Source organism: Anastrepha obliqua, chromosome 1 (genome assembly GCF_027943255.1).
Source record: "Anastrepha obliqua isolate idAnaObli1 chromosome 1, idAnaObli1_1.0, whole genome shotgun sequence".
Lineage (NCBI taxonomy): Eukaryota > Metazoa > Arthropoda > Insecta > Diptera > Tephritidae > Anastrepha > Anastrepha obliqua.
The window spans coordinates 115956852-115975876 of NC_072892.1; the positions used below are offsets into that span (position 1 = coordinate 115956852).

A 19025-nucleotide genomic window follows, 5' to 3' on the forward strand; every position below is an offset into this window, starting at 1 on the left:
ATCAGTTTACAACCAATTATAATTTTGTTAGCGGAACGGGCACCTTCCTATCCTTATTGCTTCAATCAGATCCGTCTGTATAGAAGTTCTGAAGTCCCGTCCTACACTCGTCTTGGACTTTTACTCTTTTTGAAGTTGGCCTGACAAGAAAGTTGTCAATCAGATCTTATACAGGGTGGCTGATGAATTTTGCTACATTAAGAAACTCAAATAACTTTTTTTTTTAGTGTATGTAATTCATTTATTTTTTTTTCAAGTTGAAGGTCATTAAATTTTATTAAATGTAGCTTAACTAGTTTTAAAAATAATTGAATTTAAATGCCCCCATGCTCGTTGACACAAGTGCGGCATCTTAGTAAAAAGTTGTTCATTGCTGCTTTGAGAGTTGCGACAGGAATAGCCGCAATTGTTGCCCGAATGGATTGTTTTAGTTCATTCAAATTTGTTGGATTTGTTTTATAAACTTCTTGTTTACATAAGCCCCACAAGAAAAAGTCAGGTGCAGTAAGGTCAGGCGACCTGGGGGGCCAACGAAATTCGGAGTTTCTTGAAATCAGTTTATTGGGAAATTTTCGTCGCAACTCTGTCATAACAGTCTGGGCTATGTGAGACGTTGCCCCATCTTGTTGAAACCACACAGAGTTGAAAGGAATTCTCTTTCGGCGTAGTTCTGGATAGAAAAATTCTTTCAGCATTTTCAAATAACGGTCTCCAGTAACCGTAATGGTGTGACCATTTTCTTCAAAAAAATAAGGCCCGACAATACAGCGTGAAGAAACCGCACACCACACTGTCACGCGAAGAGGATGCAATTCCGTCTCGTGGAGTATCTGTGGGTTAGAAGTACACCATATTCGACAATTTTGTTTGTTCACATTGCCGTTTAAATCGAAATGGGCCTCATCAGACATGAAAAGGCAGTTTAACATGTTTTGGTCTTCTTCCACCATTTGCAGGATCTTCTGGCAAAATTCCAAGCGAATCGGCAAGTCTGCTGCATTCAGTTTGTTAACCATTTGAATTTTGTAGGGAAATAAGTCTAAATATTTGTGCATTATTGTTTGCAAAGACATTCGGCTGACACCAAGTTGAGCAGATAAGCTTCTTGTTGAAACCCTTGGATTGCTTTGTATAGCTGCAGCTACAGCAGCGATCGTTTCCTCCGTCCGAACTGGTGGGTTTCGATGATAATGCCTTCTTGCGACTGTTCCTTGCTCAGCAAAATTATTCACCAGTCTCATTATGGTCCATCTGCTCGGGGGATCGCCGCCAAACATCCGCCTGTACTCTCTCTGTACCAAAACTACGGACTCCAGTGCGTGATAGCGGCGGACTATCCAAATTCTTGTTTGCGTGTCCCAGTTATCCATTTTAATAAATTTTAAAGATCAATCTGCAAATTAAAACAAAAATGGAACAGATAACTTAAAAAGAAAAAAAGTTATTCAATTTTTTTTTGGTAGCGGCTTTCATCAGCCACCCTGTATGTATATTACTCTGGCCGAATAGCGTTTTTTTTTTCAATTGTTCTTTTTCCTTCAGAATCAATGCCGACATCTCCTCTGAGTTGTATTGGGTGCGGGCTTACATTGACATTGCCTGACATTTTGATAAATTACACCCTTTAATCGGCGTTTCGTCGAGTATCTCCTCCAGTTTGTGGTGTGCGTCTTAATGTTGTTCTACAAATGGAGGGACAGGCACTTTTATGCCGCTTGGAAATCATTCATTTTTATTTTTGCCTTGCCTGCTTATTTCCGCTTAATGAAGTTGGGCACATAGCGAACATACACACAAGCAGCAATTTCTGAAAAAACTATTCCCTCTATTTTAAAAATTTTTAGCATTAAAACAAAATAATTGTTAAATTTAACTATTGCCAAGTGATTGTAAACATTTCAAATCTGTATTTACAGAATTCTGTATTTACAAATATCTGTAAAAACAAAATTCTGTACTGTCTTAAAAAAATTCTATATTGACAAAATTGTGTATTGACGAAATTCTGTACTGACGAAATTCTGTACTGACGAAATTCTGTATTAACAAAATTCTGTATTGAAAAAATTTTGTGTTGACAAAAGTCAACGAAAAAAGGAGTTCTACGCAAAAATAGGGGGTTATTTTTTTGAACCGCGGCCGAAGGCCACCCACGCAAAAAAAAGCCGGAGTTGGACTGATGAGGGTTATTTTTTTGAAGCGCGGCCGAAGGCCGCCCACGCGAAAAGAGTTCTACGCAAAAATACGGTGGATTGCGTAGCCGGAGTTGGACTGATGAGGGTTACTTTTTTGAAGCGCGGCCGAAGGCCGCCCACGCGAAAAGAGTTCTACGCACAAATACGGTGGATTGCGTAGCCGGAGTTGGACTGATGAGGGTTATTTTTTTGAAGCGCGGCCGAAGGCCGCCCACGCGAAAAGAGTTCTACGCAAAAATACGGTGGATTGCGTAGCCGGAGTTGGACTGATGAGGGTTACTTTTTTGAAGCGCGGCCGAAGGCCGCCCACGCGAAAAGAGTTCTACGCAAAAATACGGTGGATTGCGTAGCCGGAGTTGGACTGATGAGGGTTATTTTTTTGAAGCGCGGCCGAAGGCCGCCCACGCGAAAAGAGTTCTACGCAAAAATACGGTGGATTGCGTAGCCGGAGTTGGACTGATGAGGGTTATTTTTTTGAAGCGCGGCCGAAGGCCGCCGACGCGAAAAGGAGTTCTACGCAAAAATAAGATGGATTCTATCGAAACTGAAGAAAAAAGTGCGCACTTCTTTTATAAAATTTGTTGAATTTCTTATCATTTACTTACAGCATTTCGTCAATACAGAATTTTGTCAATACAAAATTTCGTCAATACAGAATTTCGTCAATACAGCATTTCGGTAATACAAAATATTTTTTACAGAATTTTGAAATACAGAATTTCGTATACAGAATTCTATAATACAGAATTCTGAAATACAGAATTTTGTATACAGCATTTTGTAAACAGAATATTGTATCATACAGCATTACGTACCCAACCCGTTTATTTTTATCATTTTTTAACTTATTTTAGTTTATAGACACGCCTCTTTTATAAGTTTATGCAATTTATGACAACAAGTCCTTCTAAGAGCGATTAGCTTCAAAATATAAAACACTCACGGAGCATTCTGTGCATAATTATTAGCGTACATATACATATTTTAAGACTTTGTCTTGTAAGATATACAGATGTATGACAAAAAGCTGTTGCATACATATTTTCTGCAGAATTTCTGGAATGGCTACACTTACATGCATACTTAACATGATTTCTAAACAACTTCCACATCCGTGATATCTTTCTTGGAATCAGTTTCTCAGGCAATTTATTGCTCTGCTTTCCAGCTAACCCACGTTTAAAGGTTCAATCGTTCCGGCTCGACTTGAGTTTTGAATTCACCACGGTTGAAATTACACTGAAAAACTGGTCCATCACATACTTCCTACTTACATATATATTCATTTCTGTTGCTGATATTTCACATATTCTCCTTCACTTATGTCTGTGTATATGTATGTATGTAAGTTTGTATTTACTTTACTTTGTCTATCTCGGCAGTGGCGTACGATTTTGAGGCTGCTTCTAAATTAAGAGCAAGCGGCGGCCCCAATCCAGTGGCACATCCTTGGATACCCGTTGTGGCTTACTTGGAAACTCTGCCAAGACCAACAAAAACGCCAAGTAGGTTGTGTTCGTTTTTAGTTCGATTTCTAAATGTTGTTTTTTTGTTGTTGTTGTTGTTGTTTTTATTTCTTTTTTTTTGCGTTGTTTTTCTTCTCTGCTTTCCGTTTCATTGGAATGCCAATTGTTAATGCATTTGTAATAAATTGACAATGAATCAATTTCAGTGCATTTGTAGTTCTCCATATATTATCTGTGTATGTATGTGTGAATGTGCTTAAACTTTGCATTGATTGAAATTCAAAACTGCATGTGCATAAAATACTCGTAAAGCGAGAAATATAGATTTACGATACCAATTTAAAGTCATCTTTTGTCAGCGAAATTGATAATTGAAAGGGAAAGAAAAACAGAGATAAAATTGGCATAAGCCAACTAACTCTAGTCAATAGTAAAACTGCCACAAACACTTACACATGAATAAAACAACACCTAGCGGTTATTCTCAATCCTTGACGCTACTCCGCCACTCAACGATAATGTTATGGTCTGCCTTACAAGTAAACCTTTTTTGTAACGCTCACCTACCTAGTTTCTCGTTAACCCGTTTCGAAACTGGTTTCTTTGTTGCATTTATCTTCATTAAAAAGCAATCTACATAAATTTTCTTATTCGATGGCTGTATTCGTAGTTATCCTCTCTATCAATTCACGCATACATATTTCTTTATCAGATTTCACTCGCATTTACATATCTCTCTTTCCTTTTTCGTATTATTTTCCACAGAATGTGACCAGACATTCGTTTCACGCATTGGTGGCCCACAAAATGGCACATTCTCCGCTCCGCTGCTGCACAATCACAAAAATCATTCGCGTCAATGCTTGTACACCTTCCTAGCAGGACCCGGACAACGTGTCGAAGTACTATTTACATCATTTAATTTAAGAGGAAGTCCACCAGAGTAAGTCATAAAATATATAGAGTGGGCCATCAATTTTTTTTTCGGTTTCTTTTTAAATCATTTGTTACTTTGACACCGAAAGTCGCGCGCAAAACAACGGGGCAGAATCTCGGCATGCTTGAACACAATTTCAAAATATTAACTTTGATAGTGAAACTGAAGTGTAAGCTACGTTGCTGAAATAGTGCAAATTTTGAAGAGAAATGTAAAATAGTTTTAAAAGAAATTCATTGGCCCCATTTTGTAAGAGTTTTTTACAAAAGTAAGTTCCAGAAATTCAAAAATTAATTCACAACACAGGCTATCCTTTTTCATTCGAATCGAGAGATCAACTCACTACAGAGAGAGGAGATTCTAAATAAAAAATGATTACACAAACAACCAAAAAACACAATATTCTGGCCCAGAGATCAGACCATATACTCATTTGTAGGCTTCTTTACCCTCATAACACTATAACTCCGCATCCCTATAACCAAGGGAATAAATCATCACTTAAATTTTGTGGGCTTTTGGACAAGCTCCTCCTTCTATTTGTCGTATACGTCTTAATGTTGTTCCACAAATGGGCGGATGGTTTTAATGAGGAGCATTTTCAAAGCAGAAATAGACTCGGAGGCTCACCATTGTCAACAAATGGTCTCCGAACGGTAGACAAATTTTTTATGAGGAGCTTTTTCATGGCAGAAATACACTCGGAATTTTTTCATTGTCTGCTGACGGGTGACCGCTATTAGAAAGAAACTGTTTCTATCAATTGTCCCTTCATGCTCGGGGTTCAAACTCGTGCACTTCCGAATGGTAGTCACGCACCAATAAATTCAGGTACGGCGGTCCTTAACTTCATAACTGGGGGAATAAATCCTAGGCAATTTGTTTACGGGCCTTAGACCCTTCTTGCATGTGCCTGCATCCAGAGTTTATCCTCGAGATGCCGGCAGCAATGGAGGGCGCTCGTTATCTGGTTTATATTCACGGGTTTATTAAGTTAAAATATCACTGAGTAAAATGTCTATGAGAATTGGTTAATTGGATTTGGGGTAGGAAGTTTGAGTCATAAGGTTATATGTTTTAATTGTTCAGAATATCGGTTTTGAGAATATGAAAAATTCTCAGTTGGTAGGGTCAACTGAATCTCAGATTCGAATTCAACTACCTGAAACGGCGTATAATAAATATGGTTTGATCTCTGGGCCTGAATTTTTTTTTATAGTGTGGCTTCGTTATGCGACTCGTTATCTCTTCGCTGTGTGTATATTAGAGCAGCTTAAAACGAGAGCGATTTTAATAAAAAACGTGAAAATGACAAGAATTTTTTTACGCCACACTTTGAAGAATTGGTAATGAGCGAGTCTACTTTCAGCAAGATGTCGTCACGGGCTACACAAGTTGCCCAACAATCGTTGTTTTGCGCACCGAGTCCGATCGATAATCGTCAATCAGCCTTTTTGGTAATGTTCGTATTCCAGCAAAGGCTTCCACGGAGCTGTGATATTACACCGTTAGACTTAGTTTATTAAGAAGTCATTAAAGATCGATGCTATACGAACTATTCACAAACGACGCACTTTCTCACATTTTAGCTACAAGCTTTAGCTTAAGGCAGCGTTATTAATGAAATTATTGGAGACTCCATCATTTCTAATAAGTAATTAAAGGAAAATATGGAACATTCATTTTAAAAAGAAGCCAGCCGTTGACCCACCCTTTATAAATATATTTCCTCTTTGGGTAATTCACGTGCATAAAGTGTGTATTTGTGTACGTGTCTGCCCAGACATTCACTGCTAAAAAAGTGAATTGTAATTAGTCATTTTAAATATTTAACTTGTAATTACATTTCTTGTTTCTTCATTTTAATATAGCGGCTCCGCCGTCGGTGAATTGCCAGCGTAAGTACAAATAATTAATAGTTGATAGTGTTATTACTTACTTATATTTATTATATCTACTAAGAAAATATAAAATATCTTCCTGACTGAACATCACGCACACTAGGCCGCGGCAGTCGTACTTCCTCCAAATAGAGATTCGCTGCACTAAATAGTTATGGCATAAGGACTTATTGACAGGCTTTGACAGACTATTTGTTTCTCGTTTAATTTTAATAATTTTTTTTTTATTATTTTTGCGCAAATTTAAAAAAACGCCTATAAATGTTCATCAAAATTTATACTTTTTAACCACTGTTCTTACAAAATTTTCAAATAGGCCTTTGTTAATTAAAACTTGGCGCTTAACCCTCGCCTTTATGACGAGGAGCGCTACCTAGCTTCACACCCAAAACACCAGAAAATTTTTGGTTCAAAGTAGTCCTAAAGGTATCTCCTTCCACAAAGCAGAAGTCAAGTAATCACAGGCTTTGGCAAAGTTACCCAAAATACCAATTGAACCAAGAGCGAAAGGTAAAATCAATACTAAAATACCACCCAGGATCAGCAAGTTTTTGGGAGCAGGTGCCAATACAATACCAGTATCGCATGGAGCAGAGATCAAGCAAGTTACAGTTGTGGAACAACACTTTCCAACAAAATTTGCTAATTTTTTCAGTAGCCTCAGTGCACGGGTACGACTGACAATTGAGCTAGAATGATGGCAACACCACGAATAGCTGTAGTTAACATTCACTTAACGCCAAGGCTAACATTTCCATTCTTGTCTCCAATGGCAACAAAAGCTTTGAAAGTGGTATGTCGACCACCACAAATCTACTCTTGAACAGACCAGCAAATCTACTCCTGAACAGACCTTTGAATCTTCTTGCATAACCACAACCACCTCAGCCAACACGAAAACCAAATCCTCCACGAAAGCCACTACGAGCTGGAGCTGATAGTATCTTTTAAGCGAGATTATTCACGAAATTCTTCATTTATATTGGAAAATGTATAGTTTCTTCCAACAATCCTACGTTCCTTGAGTTTCTCCTGCCTGTATCGAAATTTTCCAGCTTATTTAAGGTTGTCAATCCTAGAATCCCAAAAAGGTTTTTAACTATTTGTGATTATTTAAAAGTTAACGCCCTTAAATTAGCAAAATCCGAATAAATACAGTGAATTCAGTTACAATTCAACAGACACATATTTGTTCTCCCACCTTCCTATCGTCATTTTATTAAAAACGCGACTAAAATGCCTGGGAGCCCCACTGTTTGAGGGTCTGGAAGACGTCTCAAAAGCGGAGCTCCCAGCCCTACTTAGATTCGCCAAAAGCGCTGACATCCTACATGATGTCTACTTCAGGTATTCATAGAGGTCGGTCTCCATCTGGTATCGCTAGGGACCAAAAGGTCTATGCGCGGCTTATTGCCAACCAGGCTAACCTAACCTACCTATCGTCTCAACTTAAAAAGAAAACATCCGTCTTACTGCAAGAAAATTTCGCTACGATCCTTCTGACTTTCAGTAATCAGTGGCGTGGTTTTACGATAGTTTAATTGCATAAAAAGTACTCATGTGAATGGTTTTAGACCTTTTTTGTCTTTAATGCACCCATTAGGTCTCACTAAACCTGGGTCTATAATTGGCCATGGGCCACTGGTATGGTAAACAGATTCCATTCGTCGTCTATTTCTTTATACTGAATCTCACAGGATAATACCAACTTGTCATTGCAACAGATGTCCAAGTTAACTCAAAGTTTAGAACAAAATGTAATCCGTTCCTGAGCAGATACTGAATTTCTGGTTCACTTCTTAATAGCGTTACTGAACTGGCGTAATCAGTAATCAGTGAAGTTAGACTTTTCCGGTATTATTTTTACCTATGTTGGAGACTCACAAGTTTCTACATGTTGTAGCTTTCTAAAATCGTAATATTTTATTTAAAATAGTTTAAAAAATTTGTTTTCTGCTTGCTCAAAAAAAGGATTTAAAAAATTTATTGATTGAAAACTCATTTCGGTTTACTTCAATTGTGCTTCGGCGCCGTCTATGAAACTATGTGGATTCCCGAATTGTATGAACTTATAGTGCTATATGTACCCTTAAGAAGCCTTCCGTACTGTTATGTCTTCTTAAATGTGATTTTCACATAGAAATGTCCTTTATGAACTCTTTATTTCCAAGAATTAATAAAAAAAATTTAACCGCGTATCTTATATTGTCAACTTAATTTTATATTATAGTATAAAACTAATGGTGTTGTTTTACGAAAAAATGTTGCTCTCCACGGTATATAAAGTATTCAATGTTGCACTCAACCTCGTAAAAAGGCATGTTTTTTACCTACTAAGAAAAGAGCAGAAAAAACGTTTTTTTGTTCAAAATTAATGGCAAATTGAACAACGTAATCATTCCAGCGCCGCTCTAACATTTCAATGCCACTTTTGTAGAACGATTTATCTTTTGTCACAAAATAGGTCTCACTTTCAACAAGGTTATCATTCATTCGAGCGAAATATCTTACCGGCAAGCATTTTTTTATATCTGCCATAAGTCGCTGGGAGCCAAATCTGGCGAATGCGGTGAATGTGGGAGTTTAAGTCATATACTTATAGTTTTGTCATCATCAACACGATCTTGTTTTTGGTCAACAGTAAGCAAACGTGGTGTCACCGCCTCATTTGGGCGCAGTGAACGCTGCATCATCGGTGTCTCTACGAGCACGTTTGAAGTCAACAGACCATCGTTTGATTGTTGTTTTTGATGGAGCGGACTCTCCATAATTTTTTTCAAGTCATTGCTTCGCTTCAACGGTATTTTCAGCCCATGTATTATGTTTCTATCTTTGCCTGGGCCACGCATTTCTTAATATGATATTAACGCTGATTTTCAGGGCAGCCAACTCCCCACAGCTTCTCAAGCGAGAAAACTCGCTTATTTTTTATGTGGCATTTTTAGTACCGAACACAGAATTTTTCCCACTTAAAATCCAACACGAAAAAAGTAGAGGACAATGAAACGGCAACATTTTTTGTGGGAAACGAAATCGCCATTAGTATATATGTAAGGCATATTTTACCTATATGTAATCGTATATTTTAATTTTTTAGTTGTGTTCACGAGTACATGGATATATATTCCGAAGTGCAATCATCAGATCCAGCTGAACTAATAAATTCACCGTTTGGTGGACGCTATTGCGGTACAATACCGCCACGACGACGTATCTCCATGTACCGAGCTATAGCCATCTCATTTTATACCAATAAAAATGTATCAACACCCGATTTATTCGAGGGAACTTATAGATTTATAAATGCATGTAAGTACTGATAAATCTAACTCGTACAAATTTTGATATTCATCCATAAATAAAGCAAATATTAAACAATCAATTACGATAACTAATTATTCCTTCTCTCAGCTGAATATGAAATTGGTATACCAATAGCGGGTTCACCATGTTCCTATACCATCACGCCTAGCATGAGTATCAATAAAACTGGGGCACTGATATCACCAACCTATCCGGGTGCCTATCCAAAAGATATGTCTTGCACATATCAATTCCTCGGCGAGTCGAATCAAAGAGTTAGATTAGAATTTCGTGATTTTGATCTATTTTTTGGTGGACCACAGTGAGTACCTCTGAATGCTGGACAAACTTATTCAATTACATACATACATAAGAAAAATACTACATGCGCATAAGAGAATGAATAATAAGAGCACTGAATATATGAAAAATAAACGATACTTATAGGCATTTCTGTCCACATCAAAGGATATGTTAGCCGATCAAAGTGCCTTTATAGATTTTTCCTCAATTTACCTATACAAGCTTTAATATCACAAATTTAATTCTCCAATGTGCTTGATATGTATGTTTGTTTATTGAATTGAGTTACTCTAATTGAAATACGTATTTTTTCAACAGCTGCCCATTTGACTATGTCAAAGTGTATGATGGTCCTGACAATTCGTCAGCATTGATTGGTACCTATTGCGGACAACAAAGGAATTTAGTTTTATACTCAAGCGAATCAAGCCTTTTTGTTCATTTTTATACATTGCCGAGAACAGCAAATACGCAAAATCGTGGCTTTAAAGGAATTTATGAATTTAGCGAAAGTTTTGTTAAATTAGATTTTATACGTAAGTAAAAGGGTAAACATTGGTAAATCTTTAATTTATATTCAATATATGATACAAATTTTTTTTTTGTGAATAGGAGAGCTACTTAAGTTTTTAATAGAGAAACGCTTAAGAGTTAAATTATCAAATTTGAACTAGAAAAATTTTTGAGAAATACCTAGAAAATATTCCAGAGAAAGTTTTCCCGTTCACAGATTTGCGGCGGTATAGGACAAATATGAAATAGAAACAGAAAAATATTCAAAACAAAAAATAGGTTAATCGAGCATTCTGGACTTCATATTCATACACTTTTTTTAATTTTTAACAAAAATTGTCTAGAGGAGCGTAAATCGGAATTACCGAACTATGAAGCCATAAGTTGATGTCGACCAAATACTTCCTATTTTCTTTTGTAATTATGGAAGTGCCTTTGTAGAAACATCATTTAAATTTTGAAAGTATCGTCGCCGTAAATTCTAAACTTTATCGTTGCATACGTACAGTGAGGGACTTAAGTCTACATACAGCAACTTATTTTCTTATTTCCCAGAAAGTATACAATAAATGAAAACACTGTTGATGTGGTTTTTCGCGGAACTGTTATTCATTCATAAATTTACAATAATTAAATTATTTCACTTGCTTTATAACAAAAAAATTAACAAAACAATAAAGAAGGGGTGTGACAAAAGTCTACATACAGTTCAATTAGCTTAAAAAACCAATTTATTCATTTTAAAATTAGCTCTTTTGAATACTTTTAGTATTTGGCACGTCCACCACCATTATCAAAGGCGTCGTGGCGTTGATCCAGCTAGTTGGGTTAGCTCTTTCCGTATTATTCGGTTCATGCCTCCACCAACTCTCCATTTCGCGATTTTGTGTCAATTACTATACTTCGTCGAATTTATCTCTTTAAAAGCTCCATCGGATTTAAATTCGGACATTCTTAAGGTCATTCTTTAACAATTGCACATTGCACTGCTTAAGATAATTGTCTAGTTGGAAAACTCAACCTTGTCCAAGGACCAATCATTCTACTGTGGGCTTCAAATGTTGTTCCAATATGTTTTAATATTTATATCGGTCCGTAGTACCTTGAATAAAAGTCATCTTTCCACATTTCTTCATCTTCTTCTTCATCTTTCAGGATTTCTTCCCCTTCATATTTTAGCCGGGTCAACCCTTCCAAATATATTAACTTAAATTTGTCAGTAAATAAAACTATAGACCAGAAATCCATTCATTCAATCCTTGTCAATATGTGTCCGTTCATACTCAAGCCGAAGGCAACGGTTTTTTTCTGAAGTCAGAGTCTTTTTACGTAGTGTCCTGCTGAGATATCCACATTATTAAGAGGTCTTTTAGCAGTTCTGGGTTGAACACTTTTTCCGGGCTTATCGGCGAAATGTTAGGCCAATTTCGCAGCACTCATTCTGGGATTTTTGTCGACTTCTCTTTAGCTTCTTTGGTCGGCCGGTTCGCTTTTTTTTCATACGAATTAGTCTCTTCGTAGTTTTTAACAATAATTTGTAACGTTGCTTGACTTAATTTAGCTTTTTTCCAGTTTCGCCGTTAGATTTATTTTCTTTTCTGTGTTTAACCACCGATTTTCTTACATCGAGAGATATTTCTTCTCACGGACTTTATGCATGCACGGACTTATTACTTTTGAACAACGACATGTATGTAATAGCAACGACAATTGATCAAGTGAAATTTTCGAATAACGATACTTTATAGCTACTTTTTCAATGCTTGCTTTACTTAAATGAACCAAATCAGATGGATGTACATCCATGATTCAATGATAAAAGGTTTGCTCAGTAAGCAGCTTTCTCGTTCTCTCTTGACAAATCGGCTCCCTTACCAAGGCACTGGGTTGCTAGCTCTAGAAAATTTGAGTAAAAGTGGAGGAAAAGTAAAATTTGTAGAAAAACATTTCATTTTCAAAATGGTCTACTTATGAGCAACAACTCGCTAAAGAGTTTTCATCGGTATGTTCAGGACTATGGTAGTATGACATGAAATACACACCGCTGAAGTCAGGACATGATAGAGTAATTGATGCAATCGGAGATCGATGAGTGGAGAATGTATAAGGCTTTACTTTTTTGATGTGGTGATTTAGACGGAATTCATATTTTGCAAAGAGCTAGCATTTCCCAAAGAGTTACGACAGTAGAGAATAATTGAATAGTCCCGACGCGACCGATAACATTGCATACCTCATTATAAAAAAGTTGAGATTGACGGAACTTGTTTCCAATGAGCCCACCTTCCCATGGATGGATGAAGTGTCCAGAGGAGGCTTAGCAAAGCACAGTACCAGCATGAAAAAGCTCCTCATAAAAAACCATCTGCGTGAATCGGCTTAAAACTGTAGGTCCTTCCATTTGTGAAAGGGGGAGGATCTCGGCCAAACAACTAACAGAATTGTACGTGCCAATTATTTATTTATTTTTAACAAAATAGTTTCATATTGGCGAAGCTTCGTAATTTCGCGATCGGTTTTAAATTTAGTTTTTATTTCACAAAATAAAATCTTGGATTTATTTATTTATTTATTTATTTATTTATTTTTATTTATTTATTTTATTGAAATAATTTCTTGTTTTAATATTAGACTCGGCAATTTCCGCTAATAACTTCAAATATTAATTAAAATTCATTTTTTAACCCGTTTGCAGTTTGTTTCCATTTAAGTAAGAAAATACTTTTTTGCTAAGATTTTTACCAAAAAGGATTTAATTTGTTCCACTTTATTCACCTTCTTAAATACAACCTTTTGTAAGGGAGTGTCAAAAATCGAATGTCACTAGTGAGCAAACCTTAAATAATTGAATCATGGATGTACATATGTATGTAGAATTTTGTCATACCCCTCTGTCATACTCTTAGGCTACTATTATCATTATTGACTCTTCTGCTGTCGTAAGCAATGTTCTATTTTTTGAATAAGTAGAGTGCTGATTTCAATACACCTTTGCAGCTCTCATCTGTTCAACTTGTAAGCCATTGAGAGTTATTGAGCCAATGAGCCAAGCGAGGATTTGCTTGCCCCTAATTTTAAATTTTTTCTTTCTTGTAAGAAATTGTCTACCATGTATGATTTTTATGGCTATGTTCCTTGACTGATTACGCTCCTCTATGAACTGAAGAAAGACTTTTGAAGTGACATTTCATAGAGATGTGATAGAGAGAGAGAGATAATCAAAAATTGAACGAATTTTATTTTCATGCTTAAGTGAATACTTATTTATGAAAATTATGTAAAGAAAGACAAACAAATATCTTATACAACATATTTCACTTTAAAATACATCCGAGATGCTCAAAATGATCCCAAAGCCTTGTAGACGATTTACCAGATACACCAGGAATTTCTTGTCGGTGGTTCGCTTTAATCTTAGGGCAGTGATAGAATTTTCATAATTTCATTGCAAATACCTCATTAAGAGTATGTCCATCGAGAATGAGATGAAGCCAATAACCATAGATCTAATTGAATAAGAATAACGTATAGAGAACAGAATAAACCGCAAGTTTCAAAAAATAGTGGATCGACATAACTCAGAATCTACATGCTATTTTAAATTCCTATATACTACTTAGCACAAAAAATAGTTAGAAGATTTGTCCATCATAGATAAGTGGATTGAAACATTTTATTATAAAGGGAATTGAACTGAAATATGTTATGAAGAGAAGGTACTCTTTACAGACTATAAGCGAACAACAAGGAATGCACGTGGAGTTGCTCAAAAGAGTCTACTTAATAATCCAAGAATTTCAGCAGCTTCTCTTGAGTAGCTCCATGTACATACGAGTACATACTTGTACATATGCATATGTATGAGTAGGTCAATACGCCCAATTTGCGTAATGACGAGAACATTTTTAGCTAACTGTATGTGATTGTAGATCATGTTGTACAGAGCGCAGATTTTTGTTGCATTTTACAGTTCACTAAATACTCTATACTAACACCAACCTTATAATTAGAAAATTGAAATTTACTTGTAGAAAAAGACTATAAATTAAATTCTAAAAAATTCTTATGCCCGATTATTAGATACCTATCGATCAACCTAATAATAACCTCTCTTCCATTTTATTTTCAAAATCTCCCGAACAATTCTTTCCACAAATAACCCATACTGAAATACAACAACAATGCTTCGCTTCAAAATAAAATCTAATCGGCGTACATTACAAAATCATAAATTTGAAAATAAAACTTATAACCATGTAAATATTAGGTGAAAATGATGGCATTCACATACGTGGCTCGGAATGTGATCAAAAGATATTATCGAGAAAGGAGTCAACGGGTTATGTGCTCTCACCTAATTATCCCTATCCATATATACCGAAAACTGTTTGTAGGTAAGTACTGTTTTTTATGAAATTTATATATCTACATAAATAAATTAGATCTAAGAAGAATACTATTATCAGCAATGTTTTATTTTCATGTAATGTCTACTGACTAACGCATTCAAATGAATTTTCTGAAAAGTTATTTAGGAAATATTGGATTGGAGGGAAAGTTATGTCGTATTTTAAATAGGAACGTAATTTTTCTTGCAAATAAAAAAACATCTGGCTAGTAAGTCATTGGCGAATTTTAGGAGAAAAAACCACGAACATGATCAGCAACAGTTCCAAAACCAGTATCCATGAACGAAAAGTACTTCTACGTTTATGGTGGCACAGGAAAGGTCCAGTGTAATACAAGTTGCTCAAATACGGAAAAACAATTAACGCGGTTCTGTACTGCAATCAGCTGGATGAACTGAATGCAGCTATCAAAGAAAAAAGGCCACCATTAGCGTCCAGAAAAGTAATAAGATTCCACCATGATAATGCTCGACTGCATACTGCAATGGTGACACAATAAAAACTGAATGCGTTAGGATGAGAAGTCCTTAGCCACCCAGTCGTATTCACCTGACATTGCACCAACTGATGCACCTGTTCAGATCTCTGCACAATTATCTAACGGGAAAAAAATTCAAGCCTTTTGGAAGTTTTTCTAAGGCAGTTGCTGACTATTTTAACTCCAAGGATGAGAACTTCTACAAAACAGGAGTTTACAGGTTACCTGTAAGATAACAACAAGTTGTAATAAATAACGGAGCATATACATATAATTGATTAATATTAAGCACATATTTTTATAAATGAATTCAAATATTTTCTTTAAAATACGACAGAATTTTCCCTCCAACCCAATATTAAAGAAAGGTTTTAGTACGATATTTTTTTATTTTTAATATACTACACTACTACACTTCGATTCATTGTTTGAAAATAATTTTTTTAATATTAATATATATAACAGTATAGTCTTATTTCTCCATTTATTTACTATTTACTTAATTTAGTATCAGCTATTATATACCCCGTTGCAATACTATAAAAGCCCGACATATTACGATTTGTCTACTTACGCGTTTATTTTTTAATTAAATTTTTTTCTATAAAAAATAGTTCATTCTATAACAAAGTCTATATTAATTCACGTTTAACACTTTCTACAAGATTTACAAAAATTCGACAAATGTTCATAAAACTTCCAGGCATTTCAATCAGAATTTACAAAAATTGGTACGCAGTGTTAAATCCAATTAAAATGTATCCACATATAAATGTAAATCCAGGCTGAACTATGTCGGTAGACATAATAGCCTAACATGGGTCCCGGAATACGTGGGTATCGTGGGTAACGAAACTTCTGACTCCTTAGCTAGGATGTCACTCGCTTCTGCAGCCGTCAAAGCCACGGTTAGCAAACGGGTTTCTACAACCCATAAGCGAGCTTGGCAGGCTGAGAGAGGCTGCAGATGAACTAAACTCATGTTACCTGTCATGCCCGATCGACTGTCGCAAATACTCCTGTCATTAAGCAGAAGGGACTGCAGACGGCTGGTTGGACTGATGACGGGCCATTTTCTGTGGGCGAAGCACATGGAAAAGGTAGGTATCTCAGACAGTGTACTCTGCCCACCTTGGACCACTTCCTGTGCGTCTACCCCGCCGTCGCTCGAATCAAGCTTGAGGTCTTTGGCACTGATGTGTTAAGAAGCGACCACCTTGGCTCCTTGGCACCACAAGATCTACTCAAATTTCTTCGGAGGTCAGATAGATGTAAAACAATTTAAATGGGAATCCGAGTGCAGTACAAGGACTTAATTGTGTCTGAGTGCTGTATTTGCTAGTTGTCCCGACAAAAATAAAAATAAAAATTGTGGTACAATAAAGAGCAAGTTTGAATTGGCTCAAAACTCGCGTCGATTTTTGATATTTTTTTTCCTGAAATGTTCTGCATTTTCTTCACATAAGAAAAACAAATTCGTTCATTCCTTATATGGGGAAAATAAACACCACCGTCAGAGGAAAACTCTCAAAAGTCCAAATTGAAAGGACTATAAAACTGCATACCCAGAATATTTCAAATGTATATGAAACTTTGTTGATTTTTTTTAAATTTGTATCATATATTTACAAAAAAAATTTTAAACTAAATAAATAATCAAAACTTTTCAATATGTGCTTATTTTATAATATTGCAATGAGGCCCTATGTTCCACCTAGGAATTACGGGAATAAATAAATAAATAAATATATATATATATATATATATATAAGTACATATATATTGTGAATAAAACTAAAAAAATACAACATTTATGATATCGCTACCGAAAACGCCAGACTTTAACTTTTCCGCGAAAACTGCTGTTTCTCAATCAAGTTGAGTCCAACATTATTGATATTGTTTTGCTTACTGCAGCGGAGCTTTTTTGTAAACAAAAGTGGCTTTTTAGCGATTCTTTTGATAATTTTGATAACAAAGTTTCCGATGAATTTCTACTAACTGATCTTCCGTTGATCTGGTTTCCATAATACTAAATTTTTCCCTCTCCTGTAAATTACGCCTGTCCTATGGTGTTGTAAAACTTTCGTCCCAGGGTTGTAAAATTTTCGTTTTATTTTCTCAAACTGTTATGCTCTAACCAGACAAATGCTTGGCATTTTCTACGCTCTACACAAAGTGAGGATGAACAATGGCTCAGCTAATTTTTGTTTGTGAGATGAAAAATGAACCGAAATCATAGTTTACCGCATTTTAACTATTCATTTGGACTTACGAAAAATCTGTGCACGTTTCATTCCACACAAGTTAACTGAGGACCAAAAATTTCTCAGAATTCAACATTCGAAAGACCTCATTAAAGAGGCGAGAAAAGACGAGAACTTCCTTTACAACATTGTAACTCGTGATGAAACGTGGTGTTCCCAACATGAACCCGAAACTAAATGTCAAAGAGCCGAGTGGAAAGCCCCAGACGAGCTACCATTTAAAAAATCGCATTTGGAGAAGTCAAAAATCAAGTCGATGCTGATTTGCTTTTTACGATTCCAGAGGAATTGTCCACAAGGAGTTCGTGCCAACGAGCCAAACCGTCAATGCAATTTTCTATCTTGGCGTTTTGAAGCGTTTGTTCCATCGCATTCGTCGAATTCGCCCTGAATGCCGCGAAGGAAGAAGCTGGTGCTTATTGCATGATAATGCACTATCTCATCGATCCACTGTTGTGACTGATTTAACCATCAATCACTCACCGTATTCGCCTGATAAAGCTCCCTGTGACTTCTACCTATTCGGAAAATGGCATTTGACTATGAAAGGCAAACGTTTTGTGTCCGTAGAGGCCATCCAAAAGGCTGGCACCGACATCCTGAACGTCATAAAGGTCAATAACCTGAAACATTCTTTCGAAAAGTTTTAGGCCGAGGTAAACAGTGTATCGAGACCAGAGAGGACTATTGTGAATAAATAAACTCGAAGTTATCAGAACAAAGCACCTGTCGTTTCTATTTTAGCTCAGTATTGTTTATTTTGGACTTCACTTTTGTATATTGTGGATGTTTGGTTTTTTTCTTGTTCTATTCTTATATGTTCTATGCTAATTCATAGCATCTTTTTCGGGAAAAGAAGACATTGTTTGGTTTCATTTCACATTTAAAATTACTAGTTATGAAAAATGAATCAAAATTGCACTAATCGCATATTTTTATGTAAAATTAATACACTTTCTGCTGAATCTAAAGTCCGTGCAAAAATAAAAACTACTTAATTGTTTAGGGTAAACCTATTTATTTTTCAACATAGTCTCGTTTCATGCTATACCCTTCTTCCATTGCTGTTCTAGTTTTTTTATCCCTACCGAATAATAGGATTTTTCCAATTCCGGAAAATAGCCATTCTTTTTGCACTCACCTCCTCGTTTGAATAAAATATTTTTCCTGCCAAACATTTCTTCAAATAGGGAAAAAAATGCAGGCCCGAGGTATCCGAGGGAGCCAAGTATGGCGAAAATGGTGGGATGTGA

General features: G+C 36.0%; 1 protein-coding gene across 8 annotated transcripts in view; it reads left to right on the forward strand.

The window, feature by feature from the left end:
• Positions 1-19025, forward strand: part of LOC129235783 (cubilin) — a 157390-nt gene that overhangs the window by 115566 nt on the left and 22799 nt on the right. For 7 of the 8 annotated variants that reach the window (XR_008581601.1, XR_008581603.1, XR_008581602.1 and 4 more), the window contains exons 3-8: positions 4427-4604; positions 6470-6496; positions 9597-9808; positions 9911-10124; positions 10424-10641; positions 14886-15012. Coding sequence is in view for 5 of the 8 variants with exons in the window: in XM_054869818.1 (XP_054725793.1) it covers positions 4427-4604; positions 6470-6496; positions 9597-9808; positions 9911-10124; positions 10424-10641; positions 14886-15012 (976 nt within the window). In the remaining 3 variants the exon portion in view is untranslated. Of the gene's footprint in view, positions 1-3625; positions 3701-4426; positions 4605-6469; positions 6497-9596; positions 9809-9910; positions 10125-10423; positions 10642-14885; positions 15013-19025 lie in introns of those variants that run through there. The other variant, XM_054869822.1, reaches the window with a different exon arrangement.